Here is an 18,163-nt window from a genome sequence, read left to right on the forward strand (position 1 = left end):
CCCTCCGACAGTGCGGCGCTCCCTCAGTACTGACCCTCCGACAGTGCGGCGCTCCCTCAGTACCGACCCTCCGACAGTGCGGCGCTCCCTCAGTACCGACCCTCCGACAGTGCGGCTCTCCCTCAGTACCGACCCTCCGACAGTGCGGCGCTCCCTCAGTACCGACCCTCCGACAGTGCGGCGCTCCCTCAGTACTGATAGTCCTCCAGCTCCTCCAACCCTCCGAGATCTCTGCCCTCCTCCAATTCCGCCCTCTTGTCCATCCCCCTGATTCCCATCGCTCCACCATTGGCGGCCGTGCCTTCAGCTGCCTGAGCCCCCGAGCTCTGGAATTCCCTCCCTAAACCTCTCCGCCTCTCTCTCCTCCTTTAAGACGCTCCTTAAAACCTCCCTCTTTGACTGAGCTAAATGTAGAAAAGAAAGTTGTCATTTTACTATTTAAAGCTGAACGGGCCTCCTCCTGTTCCTGTGTAACAGGCTCGAGGGGGGCTGAATGGCCTCCTCCTGTTCCTGTGTAACAGGCTCGAGGGGGGCTGAATGGCCTCCTCCTGTTCCTGTGTAACAGGCTCGAGGGGCTGAATGGCCTCCTCCTGTTCCTGTGTAACAGGCTCGAGGGGGTGAATGGGCCTCCTCCTGTTCCTGTGTAACAGGCTCGAGGGGCTGAATGGCCTCCTCCTGTTCCTGTGTAACAGGCTCGAGGGGCTGAATGGGCCTCCTCCTGTTCCTGTGTAACAGGCTCGAGGAGGGCTGAATGGGCCTCCTCCTGTTCCTGTGTAACAGGCTCGAGGGGCTGAATGGCCTCCTCCTGTTCCTGTGTAACAGGCTCGAGGGGGGCTGAATGGCCTCCTCCTGTTCCTGTGTAACAGGCTCGAGGGGCTGAATGGCCTCCTCCTGTTCCTGTGTAACAGGCTCGAGGGGGGCTGAATGGCCTCCTCCTGTTCCTGTGTAACAGGCTCGAGGGGCTGAATGGCCTCCTCCTGTTCCTACGTTCCTATAACTACGGACGCCTCAGGAGCCCATGGTTTCCGACTCAAAGTGGTCACAGGGGGAAAGATGGACATCCCTGCCACTGGTTCACTGAGGTGCAGAGATCGCCCTGTGCGTTCTCGGTCAAGTTGGAGATCTTTAGGACCATGGGGAGACTCCTGAGCTGCCGACTCCCCCCTCAGACTGAACTTTTTTATTGTTTTCTGTGTCGTCGTTCTGCGATAGATTTTCGGTGAGCGGCAGGAAATTTACAGCAAACACAACTCAAACAGCAAACTGACCCAGACAGCAGTCTGGGACTCGGGGAGGTTCCTGCCGCCAGCTCTGACCGATGAGTCTCCGGACACCGGGTACATTGTCTGGATCACCACATCTGTCCGTGTGTGTGAGTGTGAGTGTGTGTACGTGTGTGTGTGAGTGTGAGTGTGTGTACGTGTGTGTGTGAGTGTGCGTGTGTGCGTGTGTCTCTTTGTGTGTTAGCGTCTGTGAGTGCGTCCATGGGTGTGAGTGTGTCCATGTGTGTGCGTGTGTGTGTCCATGGTTGTGAGTGTGTCCATGTGTGTGAGTGTGTGTGTGTCCATGTGTGTGTGTGTCCATGTATGTGAGTGTGTCCATGATTGTGAGTGTGTGTGTCCATGTGTGTGAGTGTGTCCATGTGTGTGAGTGTGTGTGTGTCCATGGGTGTGAGTGTGTGTGTGTCCATGTGTGTGTGTGTCCATGTGTGTGAGTGTGTCCATGATTATGAGTGTGTGTGTCCATGTGTGTGAGTGTGTCCATGTGTGTGAGTGTGTGTGTGTCCATGGGTGTGAGTGCGTGTGTGTCCATGTGTGTGTGTGTCCAAGATTGTGAGTGTGTGTGTGTCCATGTGTGTCAGTGTGTCCATGTGTGTGAGTGTGTGTGTCCATGTGTGTCAGTGTGTCCATGTGTCAGTATGTTCATGTGTGTGTGTGTGTCCATGTGTGTGTGTGTGTCCATGTGTGTGTGTGTGTCCATGTGTGTGTGTCCATGATTGTGAGTGTGTGTGTGTCCATGTGTGTGTGTGTCCAAGATTGTGAGTGTGTGTGTGTCCATGTGTGTCAGTGTGTCCATGTGTGTGAGTGTGTGTGTCCATGTGTGTGAGTGTGTCCATGTGTGTGAGTGTGTGTGTCCATGTGTGTCAGTGTGTCCATGTGTCAGTATGTTCGTGTGTGTGAGTGTGTCCATGTGAGTGTGTCCATGTGTGTGTGTGTCCATGATTGTGAGTGTGTGTGTGTGTCCATGTGTGTGTGTCCATGTGTGTGTGTCCATGATTGTGAGTGTGTGTGTGTCCATGTGTGTGTGTCCATGTGTGTGTGTCCATGATTGTGAGTGTGTGTGTGTCCATGTGTGTGTGTCCATGTGTGTGTGTCCATGATTGTGAGTGTGTGTGTGTCCATGTGTGTGTGTCCATGTGTGTGTGTCCATGATTGTGAGTGTGTGTGTGTCCATGTGTGTGTGTCCATGTGTGTGTGTCCATGATTGTGAGTGTGTGTGTGTCCATGTGTGTGTGTCCATGTGTGTGTGTCCATGATTGTGAGTTTGTGTGTGTCCATGTGTGTGTGTCCATGATTGTGAGTGTGTGTGTGTCCATGTGTGTGTGTCCATGTGTGTGTGTCCATGATTGTGAGTGTGTGTGTGTCCATGTGTGTGTGTCCATGTGTGTGTGTCCATGATTGTGAGTGTGTGTGTCCATGTGTGTGTGTGTCCATGTGTCCGTGAGTGTGTGTGTGTCCATGTGTGTGTGTCCATGATTGTGAGTGTGTGTGTCCATGTGTGTGTGTGTATGTGTTCATGTGTGTGTGAGTGTGTTTGCGTGTCCACATGTATGTATGCGTGTGTGTGCTTGTGCGTGGCAAGTAAAATTGGAGGCGGGGTTTAAATCAGGGACTGGTGTTAAATTAGGGGTGCGGAGCTCCCTCAGTACTGACCCTCCGACAGTGCGGAGCTCCCTCAGTACCGACCCTCCGACAGTGCGGTGCTCCCTCAGTACCGACCCTCCGACAGTGCGGAGCTCCCTCAGTACTGACCCTCCGACAGTGCGGCGCTCCCTCAGTACTGACCCTCCGACAGTGCGGAGCTCCCTCAGTACCGACCCTCCGACAGTGCGGCGCTCCCTCAGTACCGACCCTCCGACAGTGCGGCGCTCCCTCAGTACCGACCCTCCGACAGTGCGGCGCTCCCTCAGTACCGACCCTCCGACAGTGCGGCGCTCCCTCAGTACTGGTACTGGGAGTTTTGGCCTGGATTATGGGGCTCGAGTCTCTGGAGTGGGGGCTTGAACCCACGACCTTCTGACTCAGAGGCAAGACTGCTCCCCACTGAGCGCTATCATCTCTGCTTATGCTCATGTATTTATATATTTAATTATTATTAAAATCTTGTGTAAGGCGCAGATTTCCAGTCTACAATCCTTCGCTATCTGTTATCATGATTGCGGTCACAATATTGTTCCAACATTGCAAAATGCTATGTCAACATTTCCCCTTCAATTTTACTATGTAAACGGTCACGGTGTCATGGCGGGGCGCTGGCCACCAGGTGGCGCTGTGGAGCGGGTTTCTGAAGCGTCTCTGCCAGTTCTGTGGCCGTGCGGTGCGGGCGAATGAGGACGCAATTTTTGCGCGGGGAGTCATCAAAGTTTTCTGCCGATTGAATTGCTACAGGCGAAAATTATTCGACAATGTCGGGGAGGCCCGCAGGAGGGCGCCAGGCTCCCGATGCTGCCTTGGTGCCGATCGTTGGGACGGCAAGGCACAGCGAGATCCCAGACCCGCTCCAGACGTTCAGGAACAGGGAACTGAAAGCTTTGGGGGTAAGGATTGCTCCCTCCGCAGATATCCCTCTCTGCTGCTGAACAGACATGTGGCAGATGAAATTTAACGCAGAGCAACGTGAAGTGATATATTTTGGTAGGACGAACGAGGAGAGGCAATAGAAACGAAATGGTCCAATTTTAAAGGGGGCGCAGGAACAGAGAGACCTGGGGGGGTGTGTACACCAATCTTTGAAGGTGGCAGGACAAGTTGAGAAGGTTGTTAAAAAAGCATATGGGATCCTGGGCTTTATTAATAGAGGCACGGAGCACAAAAGCAAGGGAGTTATGCTAAACCTTTATAAAACACTGGGGTAGACCTCAACTGGAGCATTGTGTCCAATTCTGGGCCCCGCACTCTTTAGGAAGGATGTCCAGGGTCTCGGAGAGGATGCAGAGGAGATTTCCCAGAATGGGACCAGGGATGAGGGACCTCAGTTATGTGGAGAAACTGGGAATTGTTCTCCTCAGAGCAGAGAAGGTTAAGGGGAGATTCGATCGAGGGGTTCGAAATCAGGAGGGGTTTTGAGAATTCTCCCCGACTTGTGCTTGGGCCTGAGCTGAGCAGCTCTGGTTGAACACAGCTCCACCATCCCAGGTTAATGCCAAGGCCCTGCAACAGGCCCCAGACCCCAGACTCCTGCCCCAGACCTCAGGCCCCAGGCCCCACATCCCAGGCTCCAGGCCCCAGGTTTCAGGCCTCAGGCCCCAGATCCCAGGCTCCAGGCCCCAGGCCCCAGGCTCCAGGCCCCAGATCCCAGGCTCCAGGGCCCAGATCTCAGGCTCCAGGCTCCAGGTTTCAGGCAAACCACGAGCAATGTCATCTCCATCCACTCACAGTGTGCCACCAATTCCCGTTAGCAACTCGAGCACTGGGGTTCATTTCTAGAGGGATAGAATTGAAAAGCAGAGAAGTTATGTTAAACTGGTATAGAACCTTGGTTAGACCACACTTGGAGCACTGTGCCCAGTTCTGGTCTCCATATACCTGGGTTAGACCACACTTGGAGCACTGTGCCCAGTTCTGGTCTCCATATACCTTGGTTGGACCACACTTGGAGCACTGTGCACAGTTCTGGTCTCCATATACCTTGGTTAGACCACACTTGGAGCACTGTGAACAGTTCTGGTCTCCATATACCTTGGTTAGACCACACTTGGAGCACTGTGTACAGTTCTGGTCTCCATATACCTTGGTTAGACCACACTTGGAGCACTGTACACAGTTCTGGTCTCCATATACCTTGGTTAGACCACACTTGGAGCACTGTGCACAGTTCTGGTCTCCAGATGCCTTGGTTAGACCACACTTGGAGCACTGTGCACAGTTCTGGTCTCCAGATGCCTTGGTTAGACCACACTTGGAGCACTGTGCACAGTTCTGGTCTCCATATACCTTGGTTAGACCACACTTGGAGCACTGTGCACAGTTCTGGTCTCCATATACCTTGGTTAGACCACACTTGGAGCACTGTGCACAGTTCTGGTCTCCATATGCCTTGGTTAGACCACACTTGGAGCACTGTGCACAGTTCTGGTCTCCATATACCTTGGTTAGACCACACTTGGAGCACTGTGCACAGTTCTGGTCTCCATATGCCTTGGTTAGACCACACTTGGAGCACTGTGCACAGTTCTGGTCTCCATATACCTTGGTTGGACCACACTTGGAGCACTGTGCACAGTTCTGGTCTCCATATGCCTTGGTTAGACCACACTTGGAGCACTGTGCACAGTTCTGGTCTCCATATGCCTTGGTTAGACCACACTTGGAGCACTGTGCACAGTTCTGGTCTCCATATGCCTTGGTTAGACCACACTTGGAGCACTGTGCACAGTTCTGGTCTCCATATGCCTTGGTTAGACCACACTTGGAGCACTGTGCACAGTTCTGGTCTCCATATACCTTGGTTAGACCACACTTGGAGCACTGTGCACAGTTCTGGTCTCCATATACCTTGGTTAGACCACACTTGGAGCACTGTGCACAGTTCTGGTCTCCATATGCCTTGGTTAGACCACACTTGGAGCACTGTGCACAGTTCTGGTCTCCATATACCTTGGTTAGACCACACTTGGAGCACTGTGCACAGTTCTGGTCTCCATATGCCTTGGTTAGACCACACTTGGAGCACTGTGCACAGTTCTGGTCTCCATATACCTTGGTTAGACCACACTTGAAGCACTGTGCACAGTTCTGGTCTCCATATACCTTGGTTAGACCACACTTGGAGCACTGTGCACAGTTCTGGTCTCCATATACCTTGGTTGGACCACACTTGGAGCACTGTGCACAGTTCTGGTCTCCATATGCCTTGGTTAGACCACACTTGGAGCACTGTGCACAGTTCTGGTCTCCATATGCCTTGGTTAGACCACACTTGGAGCACTGTGCACAGTTCTGGTCTCCATATGCCTTGGTTAGACCACACTTGGAGCACTGTGCACAGTTCTGGTCTCCATATACCTTGGTTAGACCACACTTGGAGCACTGTGCACAGTTCTGGTCTCCATATTATAAAAAGGATATAGAGGCACTGGAGAAGGTGCAAAAAAAGATTCACAAGGATGATCCCAGAACTGAGAGGTTTATAACTATCAGGAAAGACTGAACAGGCTGGGGCTCTTTTCTCTGGAAAAGAGAAGGCTGAGGGGTGACCTGATGGAGGTCTTTAAGATTATGAAAGGGTTCGATAGGGTAGACATAGAGAAGATGTTTCCCCTTGTGGGGGAGACCAGAACCAGGGGCCATAAATATAAGATCGTCACTAATAAATCCAATCGGGAATTCAGGAGAAACTTCTTTCCCCAGAGAGCGGTGGGAATGTGGAACTCGCTCCCACAAGGAGTAGTTGAGGTGAATAGTGTAGATGGATTTAAGGGGAAGCTCGATAAACACATGAGGGAGAGAGGAATAGAAGGAGATGGTGATAGGGTGAGATGGAGTAGGGAGGGAGGAGGCTCGTGTGGAGCATAAACACCGGGATAGACCTGTTGGGCCGAATGGCCTGTTTCTATGCTGTACATTTGATATTACTCGATGTAAAGTCCCCGCTCTCTTCAATTCCAGGTCGCCTTGGTGATGTTGGGGATAATTCAGTGCGGGATGGGAATTCCACCTTTCCTGGCGATCCCACTGGACTTCAGCCAGAGCGGAATTCCTTTTATCATTGCGATACTGGTGAGTTTGACCTCCGCCTCTCGCTGCAGAGCGGGACGGTATAATCGACGGTTGGAGTCCGTTACATCCCCCACCTCTCCTTCGCATGTCCATAATCCAGGCCGACACTCCCTCGGTGTCCCAGTACTGAGGGAGCGCCGCACTGTCGGAGGGTCGGTACTGAGGGAGCGCCGCACTGTCGGAGGGTCAGTACTGAGGGAGCGCCGCACTGTCGGACGGTCAGTACTGAGGGAGCGCCGCACTGTCGGGGGGTCGGTACTGAGGGAGCGCCGCACTGTCGGAGGGTCAGTACTGAGGGAGCGCCGCACTGTCGGAGGGTCAGTACTGAGGGAGCGCCGCACTGTCGGAGGGTCAGTACTGAGGGAGCGCCACGCTGTCGGAGGGTCGGTACTGAGGGAGCGCCGCACTGTCGGAGGGTCAGTACTGAGGGAGCGCCGCACTGTCGGAGGGTCGGTACTGAGGGAGCGCCGCACTGTCGGAGGGTCGGTACTGAGGGAGCGCCGCACTGTCGGAGGGTCGGTACTGAGGGAGCGCCGCACTGTCGGAGGGTCGGTACTGAGGGAGCGCCGCACTGTCGGAGGGTCGGTACTGAGGGAGCGACGCATTGTCGGAGGGTCAGTACTGAGGGAGCGCCGCACTGTCGGAGGGTCGGTACTGAGGGAGAGCCGCACTGTCGGAGGGTCGGTACTGAGGGAGTGCCGCACTGTCGGACGGTCAGTACTGAGGGAGCGCCGCACTGTCGGAGGGTCGGTACTGAGGGAGCGCCGCACTGTCGGAGGGTCGGTACTGAGGGAGCGCCGCACTGTCGGAGGGTCGGTACTGAGGGAGCACCGCATTGTCGGAGGGTCAGTACTGAGGGAGCGCCGCACTGTCGGAGGGTCGGTACTGAGGGAGAGCCGCACTGTCGGAGGGTCAGTACTGAGGGAGCGCTGCACTGTCGGAGGGTCAGTACTGAGGGAGTGCCGCACTGTCGGAGGTGCCGTCTTTCGGGATGAGACGTTAAACCGAGGGCCCCGTCTGCCCCTCTCGGGTGGATGTAAAAGATCCCACGGCCCACTATTGGAAGAAGAGCAGGGGGGAGTTCTCCCCGGGGTCCTGGGCCCCGATATTTATCCCTCACCCAACACTCTGTCCAGTACCGAGCTCTGTGTGGGGCTCGATCCCGCACTGAGTTCAGTTATCTCAGGAGGCCATTCAGCCCCTCGAGACTGAACCTACCCTGTTCCTCCATTGAGTGACCATTTGTGTTGTTGGAGCTGCACTCATCCAGGCAAGTGGAGAGTATTCCATCACACTCCTGACTTGTGCCTCGTAGATGGTGGAAAGGCTTTGGGGAGTCAGGAGGTGAGTCACTCTCCGCAGAATACCCAGCCTCTGACCTGCTCTTCGGGTCTCCCCGTCCACAAACTCCATTCCCTCGCCACCGACTCCATCCCTCTCCCTCGGCCACTGTCTGAGGCGGAACCAGACTGTCCCTATCTCTCTAACCTCCTCCAGCCCCCTACGACCATCCAAGATCTCTGCCCTCCTCCAATTCCGCCCTCTTGTCCATCCCCCTCGATTCCCATCGCTCCACCATTGGCGGCCGTGCCTTCAGCTGCCCGGGGCCCCGAGCTCTGGAATTCCCTCCCTAAACCTCTCCCCCTCTCTCTCCTCCTTTAAGACGCTCCTTAAAACCTCCCTCCTTGACCGAGCTTTTGGTCACCTGTCCTAAGATCTCCTTACGTGTCCCGGTTTCTCTGAGTTACGCTCCTGTGACGTGCTTTGGGATGTTTTACGATGTTAAAGATGGTGTGGAGATGATAGTTGTTGTCGTTGCTGCCATGTTTTCGGCCAATGGCCAGGATTTTGATGGTGGGCGATTTGGGCCTTGGTCGTTTCCAGGCAGATATGGTTGGTGTGTCCATGTCGGAGAGATATTAACGGCCTCTTCTTTGTCTCAGTTTCTTGTTTCAGGCTCCCTGGCCATCGTAAGTGAGAAGGACCCTCAGAAAGGTCTCGTGAGTACAGAAGTCAAGCAATAACTGATGGGGGGGGGGGTCTAAGGATCCATGGCGTCTGTCCTGCTCAACGTGTGACCATCGACCTGCTGTCCCTTTTACTGTGGTGGTTCACACAATTGCGTAAACCCACCCCCACATATTGACCGTCCTCGAAGAGAGGGTGCCGACTGCAGTCGGAGGGTCACAGCTTCGAACAACACCCTCCCGCCCCGGGGTCCGTAACACGCTGTAAAAATGGACCCCCATTGGGATATCACTGCCTCTCCCCCTCCCTCTCCGAAGGACGTGGGTTCGAGCCCCCCCCCTCATAATCCAGGCCCGCACTCCCCCGGTGTCCAAGTACTGAGACGTTAAACCGAGGGCCCCGTCTGCCCCTCTCGGGTGGGTGTAAAAGACCCCACGGCCCACTATTGGAAGAAGAGCAGGGGGGAGTTCTCCCCGGGGTCCTGGGCCCCGATATTTATCCCTCGACCAACATCAGTAAAACCAGATGATCTGGGTCATTTATCACATTGCTGTTTGTGGGATCTTCCTGTGCGCAAATCGGCTTCCCACATTACAACAGTGAGCGCACTTCAAAAAAAGTCCTTCATTGGCCGTGAAGCTTTGGGACGTCCTGAGGTGGTGAAAGGGGCCGGAGAGAAATGGGAGGCCTTAATTTTTTACTTCCTTTCTCCTTCTCCCCTCCCTCCTTCTCCCCTCCCTCCTTCTCCTCTCCCTCCTTCTCCTCTCCCTCCTTCTCCCCTCCCTCCTTCTCCCCTCCCTCCTTCTCCTCTCCCTCCTTCTCCTCTCCCTCCTTCTCCCCTCCCTCCTTCTCGCCTCCCTCCTTCTCCCCTCCCTCCTTCTCCTCTCCCTCCTTCTCCGCTCCCTCCTTCTCCCCTCCCTCCTTCTCCTCTCCCTCCTTCTCCCCTCCCTCCTTCTCCGCTCCCTCATTCTCCTCTCCCTCCTTCTCCTCTCCCTCCTTCTCCTCTCCCTCCTTCTCCCTCCCTCCTTCTCCGCTCCCTCCTTCTCCCCTCCCTCCTTCTCGCCTCCCTCCTTCTCCCCTCCCTCCTTCTCCCCTCCCTCCTTCTCCCCTCCCTCCTTCTCCGCTCCCTCCTTCTCCCCTCCCTCCTTCTCCGCTCCCTCCTTCTCCACTCCCTCCTTCTCCCCTCCCTCCTTCTCCCTCCCTCCTTCTCCGCTCCCTCCTTCTCCCCTCCCTCCTTCTCCCTTCCCTCCTTCTCCCCTCCCTCCTTCTCCCCTCCCTCCTTCTCCCCTCCTCCTTCTCCCCTCCCTCCTTCTCCCCTCCCTCCTTCTCCGCTCCCTCCTTCTCCCCTCCCTCCTTCTCCGCTCCCTCATTCTCCTCTCCCTCCTTCTCCTCTCCCTCCTTCTCCTCTCCCTCCTTCTCCCTCCCTCCTTCTCCGCTCCTCCTTCTCCCCTCCTCCTTCTCGCCTCCCTCCTTCTCCCCTCCCTCCTTCTCCCCTCCCTCCTTCTCCCCTCCCTCCTTCTCCGCTCCCTCCTTCTCCCCTCCCTCCTTCTCCGCTCCCTCCTTCTCCTCTCCCTCCTTCTCCCCTCCCTCCTTCTCCTCTCCCTCCTTCTCCGCTCCCTCCTTCTCCCTCCTCTCCCTCTCCTCCTTCTCCCTCCTCCTTCTCCCCTCCCTCCTTCTCCCCTCCCTCCTTCTCCCTCCCTCCTTCTCCCCTCCCTCCTCTCTCCCTCCTCCTTCTCCCTCCCTCCTTCTCCCTCCCTCCTTCTCCGCTCCCTCCTTCTCCCTCCCTCCTTCTCCGCTCCCTCCTTCTCCCTCCCTCCTTCTCCGCTCCCTCCTTCTCCCCTCCCTCCTTCTCCGCTCCCTCCTTCTCCCCTCCCTCCTTCTCCGCTCCCTCCTTCTCCCCTCCCTCCTTCTCCTCCTCCCTCCCTCCTTCTCCGCTCCCTCCTTTCTCCGCTCCCTCCTTCTCCGCTCCCTCCTTCTCCCTCCCTCCTTCTCCCCTCCTCCTTCTCCTCCTCTCCGCTCCTCTTCTCCGCTCCCTCCTTCTCCGCTCCCTCCTTCTCCCTCCCTCCTTCTCCGCTCCCTCCTTCTCCCCCCCTCTCCCTCCCTCCTTCTCCGCTCCCTCCTTCTCCCCTCCCTCCTTCTCCGCTCCCTCCTTCTCCTCTCCCTCCTTCTCCCCTCACTCCTTCTCCCCTCCCTCCTTCTCCCTCCCTCCTTCTCCGCTCCCTCCTTCTCCCCTCCCTCCTTCTCCCTCCCTCCTTCTCCCTCCCTCCTTCTCGCTCCTTCTCCCCTCCCTCCTTCTCCGCTCCCTCCTTCTCCTCTCCCTCCTTCTCCGCTCCCTCCTTCTCCGCTCCCTCCTTCTCCGCTCCCTCCTTCTCCTCTCCCTCCTTCTCCGCTCCCTCCTTCTCCCCCCCTCCTTCTCCCCTCACTCCTTCTCCCCTCCCTCCTTCTCCCCTCCCTCCTTCTCCGCTCCCTCCTTCTCCGCTCCCTCCTTCTCCCTCCCTCCTTCTCCCCTCCCTCCTTCTCCGCTCCCTCCTTCTCCTCTCCCTCCTTCTCCGCTCCCTCCTTCTCCCCCCCCTCCTTCTCCCCTCCCTCCTTCTCCCCTCCCTCCTTCTCCCCTCCCTCCTTCTCCCCTCCCTCCTTCTCCGCTCCCTCCTTCTCCCCACCCTCCTTCTCCGCTCCCTCCTTCTCCGCTCCCTCCTTCTCCCCTCCCTCCTTCTCCGCTCCGCCTTCTCCCCTCCCTCCTTCTCCCCCCCCTCCTTCACCCCTCCCTCCTTCTCCCCTCCCTCCTTCTCCGCTCCCTCCTTCTCCCTCCCTCCTTCTCCGCTCCCTCCTTCTCCTCTCCCTCCTTCTCCTCTCCCTCCTTCTCCCCTCCCGCCTTCTCCCCTCCCTCCTTCTCCCCCCCTCCTTCACCCCTCCCTCCTTCTCCCCTCCCTCCTTCTCCGCTCCCTCCTTCTCCCCTCCCTCCTTCTCCGCTCCCTCCTTCTCCTCTCCCTCCTTCTCCTCTCCTCTTCCCCTCCTCCTTCTCCCCTCCCTCCTTCTCCCCTCCCTCCTTCTCCCCTCCCTCCTTCTCCTCTCCCTCCTTCTCCTCTCCCTCCTTCTCCCCTCCCTCCTTCTCCCTCCCTCCTTCTCCTCCCTCTCTCCCCTCCCTCCTTCTCCTCTCTCCTTCTCCGCTCCCTCCTTCTCCCCTCCCTCCTTCTCCGCTCCCTCCTTCTCCTCTCCCTCCTTCTCCGCTCCCTCCTTCTCCCCTCCCTCCTTCTCCCCTCCCTCCTTCTCCGCTCCCTCCTTCTCCCCTCCCTCCTTCTCCGCTCCTCCTTCTCCCCTCCCTCCTTCTCCGCTCCCTCCTTCTCCCTCCCTCCTTCTCCGCTCCCTCCTTCTCCCATCCCTCCTTCTCCTCTCCCTCCTTCTCCCCTCCCTCCTTCTCACCTCCCTCCTTCTCCCCTCCCTCCTTCTCCCCTCCCTCCCTCTCCCCTCCCTCCTTCTCCGCTCCCTCCTTCTCCGCTCCCTCCTTCTCCTCTCCCTCCTTCTCCGCTCCCTCCTTCTCCCCTCCCTCCTTCTCCTCTCCCTCCTTCTCCGCTCCCTCCTTCTCCCCTCCCTCCTTCTACCCTCCCTCCTTCTCCGCTCCCTCCTTCTCCCCTCCCTCCTTCTCCGCTCCCTCCTTCTCCCCTCCCTCCTTCTCCGCTCCCTCCTTCTCCCTCCCTCCTTCTCCCCTCCCTCCTTCTCCCCTCCCTCCTTCTCCTCTCCCTCCTTCTCCCTCCCTCCTTCTCCTCTCCCTCCTTCTCCGCTCCCTCCTTCTCCCCCCACTCCTTCTCCCCCCATCCTTCTCCGCTCCTCCTTCTCCCCTCCATCCTTCTCCCCTCCATCCTTCTCCTCTCCCTCCTTCTCCCTCCCTCCTTCTCCTCTCCCTCCTTCTCCCCCCTCCTTCTCCTCTCCCTCCTTCTCCGCTCCCTCCTTCTCCCCTCCCTCCTTCTCCGCTCCCTCCTTCTCCCCTCCCTCCTTCTCCCCTCCCTCCTTCTCCCCTCCCTCCTTCTCCTCTCCCTCCTTCTCCGCTCGATCCTTCTCCGCTCCCTCCTTCTCCTCTCCCTCCTTCTCCCCTCCTCCTTCTCCTCTCCCTCCTTCTCGCTCCCTCCTTCTCCCCTCCCTCCTTCTCCCCTCCCTCCTTCTCCGCTCCCTCCTTCTCCCCTCCCTCCTTCTCCGCTCCCTCCTTCTCCCCTCCCTCCTTCTCCGCTCCCTCCTTCTCCCCACCCTCCTTCTCCCCTCCCTCCTTCTCCTCTCCCTCCTTCTCCGCTCCCTCCTTCTCCCCCACTCCTTCTCCCCCCCCTCCTTCTCCCCTCCCTCCTTCTCCCCTCCCTCCTTCTCCTCTCTCTCCTTCTCCCCCCCTCCTTCTCCCCTCCCTCCTTCTCCCCCCCTCCTTCTCCCCTCCCTCCTTCTCCTCTCCCTCCTTCTCCCCTCCCTCCTTCTCCCCTCCCTCCTTCTCCGCTCCCTCCTTCTCCCCTCCCTCCTTCTCCGCTCCCTCCTTCTCCGCTCCCTCCTTCTCCCCCCCTCCTTCTCACCCCCCTCCTTCTCCGCTCCCTCCTTCTCCCCTCCCTCCTTCTCCGCTCCCTCCTTCTCCCCTCCCTCCTTCTCCTCTCCCTCCTTCTCCGCTCCCTCCTTCTCCCCTCCCTCCTTCTCCCCTCCCTCCTTCTCCTCTCCCTCCTTCTCCCCCCCTCCTTCTCCTCTCCCTCCTTCTCCCCTCCCTCCTGTCCTCTCCCTCCTTCTCCCCTCCCTCCTTCTCCTCTCCCTCCTTCTCCGCTCCCTCCTTCTCCCCTCCCTCCTTCTCCTCTCCCTCCTTCTCCCCCCCTCCTTCTCCTCTCCCTCCTTCTCCCCCCCTCCTTCTCACCCCCCTCCTTCTCCGCTCCCTCCTTCTCCCCTCCCTCCTTCTCCGCTCCCTCCTTCTCCCCTCCCTCCTTCTCCTCTCCCTCCTTCTCCGCTCCCTCCTTCTCCCCTCCCTCCTTCTCCCCTCCCTCCTTCTCCTCTCCCTCCTTCTCCCCCCCTCCTTCTCCTCTCCCTCCTTCTCCCCTCCCTCCCTGTCCTCTCCCTCCTTCTCCCCTCCTCCTTCTCCTCTCCCTCCTTCTCCGCTCCCTCCTTCTCCCCTCCCTCCTTCTCCTCTCCCTCCTTCTCCCCCCCTCCTTCTCCTCTCTCTCCTTCTCCTCTCCCTCCTTCTCCGCTCCCTCCTTCTCCGCTCCCTCCTTCTCCCCTCCCTCCTTCTCCTCTCCCTCCTTCTCCGCTCCTCCTTCTCCCTCCCTCCTTCTCCTCTCACTCCTTCTCCGCTCCCTCCTTCTCCGCTCCCTCCTTCTCCTCTCCCTCCTTCTCCCCTCCCTCCTTCTCCCTCCCTCCTTCTCCCTCCCTCCTTCTCCTCTCCCTCCTTCTCCCCTCCCTCCTTCTCCTCTCCCTCCTTCTCCCCCCTCCTTCTCCTCTCCTCCTTCTCCGCTCCCTCCTTCTCCCTCCCTCCTTCTCCTCTCCCTCCTTCTCCGCTCCCTCCTTCTCCCCTCCCTTCTTCTCCCTCCCTCCTTCTCCCCTCCCTCCTTCTCCTCTCCCTCCTTCTCCGCTCCCTCCTTCTCCGCTCCCTCCTTCTCCGCTCCCTCCTTCTCCCCTCCCTCCTTCTCCCCTCCCTCCTTCTCCTCTCCCTCCTTCTCCTCTCCTCCTTCTCCCCTCCCTCCTTCTCGCCTCCCTCCTTCTCCGCTCCCTCCTTCTCCCCCCTTCCTTCTCACCCCCTCCTTCTCCCCTCCCTCCTTCTCCCCTTCCCTCCTTCTCCTCTCCCTCCTTCTCCCCCACTCCTTCTCCTCTCCTCCTTCTCCCCTCCCTCCCTCTCCTCTCCCTCCTTCTCCCCTCCCTCCTTCTCCTCTCCCTCCTTCTCCGCTCCCTCCTTCTCCCCTCCCTCCTTCTCCCCCCCTCCTTCTCCTCTGCCTCCTTCTCCCCCCCCTCCTTCTCCGCTCCCTCCTTCTCCCCTCCCTCCTTCTCCTCTCCCTCCTTCTCCCCCCCTCCTTCTCCTCTCCTCCTTCTCCGCTCCCTCCTTCTCCCCTCCCTCCTTCTCCTCTCACTCCTTCTCCGCTCCCTCCTTCTCCGCTCCCTCCTTCTCCTCTCCCTCTTCTCCCCTCCCTCCTTCTCCCCTCCCTCCTTCTCCCTCCCTCCTTCTCCCCTCCCTCCTTCTCCTCTCCCTCCTTCTCCCCCCTCCTTCTCCTCTCCCTCCTTCTCCGCTCCTCCTTCTCCCCTCCCTCCTTCTCCTCTCCCTCCTTCTCCGCTCCTCCTTCTCCCCTCCCTTCTTCTCCCTCCCTCCTTCTCCTCTCCTCCTTCTCGCTCCCTCCTTCTCGCTCCTCCTTCTCCTCTCCCTCCTTCTCCCTCCCTCCTTCTCCCCTCCCTCCTTCTCCTCTCCCTCCTTCTCCCCTCCCTCCTTCTCCTCTCCCTCCTTCTCCTCTCCCTCCTTCTCCCCTCCCACCTTCTCCGCTCCCTCCTTCTCCTCTCCCTCCTTCTCCCCTCCCTCCTTCTCCCCTCCCTCCTTCTCCTCTCCCTCCTTCTCCGCTCCCTCCTTCTCCCCTCCCTCCTTCTCCTCTCCCTCCTTCTCCTCTCCCTCCTTCTCCTCTCCCTCCTTCTCCCCTCCCTCCTTCTCCCTCCCTCCTTCTCCTCTCCTCCTTCTCCTCTCCCTCCTTCTCCCCTCCTCCTTCTCCTCTCCCTCCTTCTCCCCTCCCTCCTTCTCCCCTCCCTCCTTCTCCCCTCCCTCCTTCTCCGCTCCCTCCTTCTCCCCTCCCTCCTTCTCCTCTCCCTCCTTCTCCCCTCCCTCCTTCTCCGCTCCCTCCTTCTCCCCTCCTCCTTCTCCCCTCCCTCCTTCTCCCTCCCTCCTTCTCCCCTCCCTCCTTCTCCCCTCCCTCCTTCTCCTCTCCCTCCTTCTCCCTCCCTCCTCTCCCTCCCTCCTTCTCCGCTCCTCCTTCTCCCTCCTTCTCCTCTCCTCCTTCTCCTCTCCTCCTTCTCGCTCCCTCCTTCTCCGCTCCCTCCTTCTCCCCTCCCTCCTTCTCCCTCCCTCCTTCTCCCCTCCCACCTTCTCCCCTCCCTCCTTCTCCTCTCCCCTCCTTCTCCTCTCCCTCCTTCTCCTCTCCCTCCTTCTCCGCTCCCTCCTTCTCCCCTCCCTCCTTCCCCCTCCCTCCTTCTCCGCTCCCTCCTTCTCCCCTCCCTCCTTCTCCTCTCCCTCCTTCTCCTCTCCCTCCTTCTCCGCTCCTCCTTCTCCCCTCCCTCCTTCTCCTCTCCCTCCTTCTCCTCTCCCTCCTTCTCCGCTCCCTCCTTCTCTTCTCCCTCCTTCTCCCCTCCCTCCTTCTCCCTCCCTCCTTCTCCGCTCCCTCCTTCTCCCCTCCCTCCTTCTCCTCTCCCTCCTTCTCCCCTCCCTCCTTCTCCTCTCCCTCCTTCTCCCTCCCTCTTCTCCCCTCCCTCCTTCTCCCCCTCCCTCCTTCTCCCTCCCTCCTTCTCCTCTCCCTCCTCTCCCCTCCCTCCTTCTCCTCTCCTCCTTCTCCCCTCCCTCCTTCTCCCCTCCCTCCTTCTCCCTCCCTCTTCTCCTCTCCCTCCTTCTCCCTCCCTCCTTCTCCCCTCCCTCCTTCTCCGCTCCCTCCTTCTCCCCTCCCTCCTTCTCGCTCCCTCCTTCTCCTCTCCCTCCTTCTCCCCTCCGTCCTTCTCGCTCCCTCCTTCTCCCTCCCTCTTCTCCGCTCCCTCCTTCTCCCCCCTCCTTCTCCCCTCCCTCCTTCTCCTCTCCCTCCTTCTCCCCTCCCTCCTTCTCCTCCTCTTCTCCTCTCCCTCCTTCTCCTCTCCCTCCTTCTCCCGCTCCCTCCTTCTCCCTCCCTCCTTCTCCGCTCCCTCCTTCTCCCCTCCTCCTTCTCCCTCCCTCTTCTCCTATCCCTCCTTCTCCCCTCCCTCCTTCTCCTCCCTCCTTCTCCTCTCCCTCCTTCTCCTCTCCCTCCTTCTCCGCTCCCTCCTTCTCCCCTCCCTCCTTCTCCTCTCCCTCCTTCTCCGCTCCCTCCTTCTCCTCTCCCTCCTTCTCCCCTCCCTCCTTCTCCTCTCCTCCTTCTCCGCTCCCTCCTTCTCCGCTCCCTCCTTCTCCCCTCCCTCCTTCTCCTCTCCCTCCTTCTCCGCTCCCTCCTTCTCCTCTCCTCTCCTCTCCTCCTTCTCCGCTCCTCCTTCTCCCCTCCCTCCTTCTCCGCTCCCTCCTTCTCCGCTCCCTCCTTCTCCCCTCCCTCCTTCTCCCCTCCTTCTCCTCTCCGTCCTTCTCCCCTCCCTCCTTCTCCGCTCCCTCCTTCTCCGCTCCCTCCTTCTCCCTCCCTCCTTCTCCCCTCCTTCTCCTCTCCGTCCTTCTCCCCTCCCTCCTTCTCCTCTCCCTCCTTCTCACCTCCCTCCTTCTCCCCTCCCTCTTCTCCCCTCTTCTCCCCTTCCTCCTTCTCCCCTCCTTCTCCTCTCCCTCCTTCTCTCATCCTCCTCCCCTCCCTCCTTCTTGCCTCCCTCCTTCTCCCCTCCTCCTTCTCCCCTCCTTCTCCTCTCCCTCCTTCTCGCCTCCCTCCTTCTCCCCTCCCTCCTTCTCCCCTCCTTCTCCTCTCCCTCCTTCTCTCATCCTCCTCCCCTCCCTCCTTCTCCCTCCCTCCTTCTCCCCTCCCTCCTTCTCCCCTCCCTCCTTCTCCTCTCCCTTCTTCTCCCCTTCCTCCTCCCCCTCATCCCTCTCTCCTCCTTTCTCCTCTCTCCCCATCGTCCCTCACCCCCTCCTCTCTCTCCCCTCTCTCCTCCCTTGTCCCGTCTCTTCCCCTCCCTCTTTCCTCCCTTGTCCCCTCTCCCCCTCCCTCTCTTCTCCCTTGTCCCCTCTCTCCCCCTCCCTCTCTCCTTCCATGTCCCCTCTCTCCCCCTCCCTCTTTCCTCCCTTGTCCTCTCTCTCCCCATCCTTCTCTCCTCCCTCCTTCTCTCATCCTCCTCCCCTCCCTCCTTCTCGCCTCCCCTCCCTTCTCCCCTCCCTCCTTCTCCCCTCCTTCTCCCCTCCTCCTTCTCCCCTCCCTCCTTCTCCCTCCCTCCTTCTCCTCTCCCTTCTTCTCCCTCCCTCCTCTCTCCCCCTCCCTCTCTCCTCCCTTGTCCCCTCTCTCCCCCTCCCTCTCTCCTCCCATGTCCCCCTCTCCCCCTCCCTCTCTGCTCCCTTGTCCCCTCTA

General features: G+C 59.1%; 1 protein-coding gene across 1 annotated transcript; it reads left to right on the top strand.

Annotated features, from left to right (window-relative positions):
• The first annotated feature begins 961 nt into the window (after positions 1-961).
• Positions 962-9,022, top strand: LOC137310611 (membrane-spanning 4-domains subfamily A member 15-like). Its single transcript, XM_067978342.1, has 4 exons — positions 962-1,337; positions 3,669-3,817; positions 6,888-6,998; positions 8,942-9,022. Exons 1-4 carry the CDS (start codon positions 1,319-1,321, stop codon positions 9,020-9,022), a joined length of 360 nt encoding a protein of 119 aa, XP_067834443.1. The 5' UTR covers positions 962-1,318.
• Positions 9,023-18,163: the final 9,141 nt, after the last annotated feature.

The sequence above is a fragment of the Heptranchias perlo genome, unplaced genomic scaffold (genome assembly GCF_035084215.1).
Source record: "Heptranchias perlo isolate sHepPer1 unplaced genomic scaffold, sHepPer1.hap1 HAP1_SCAFFOLD_265, whole genome shotgun sequence".
Lineage (NCBI taxonomy): Eukaryota > Metazoa > Chordata > Chondrichthyes > Hexanchiformes > Hexanchidae > Heptranchias > Heptranchias perlo.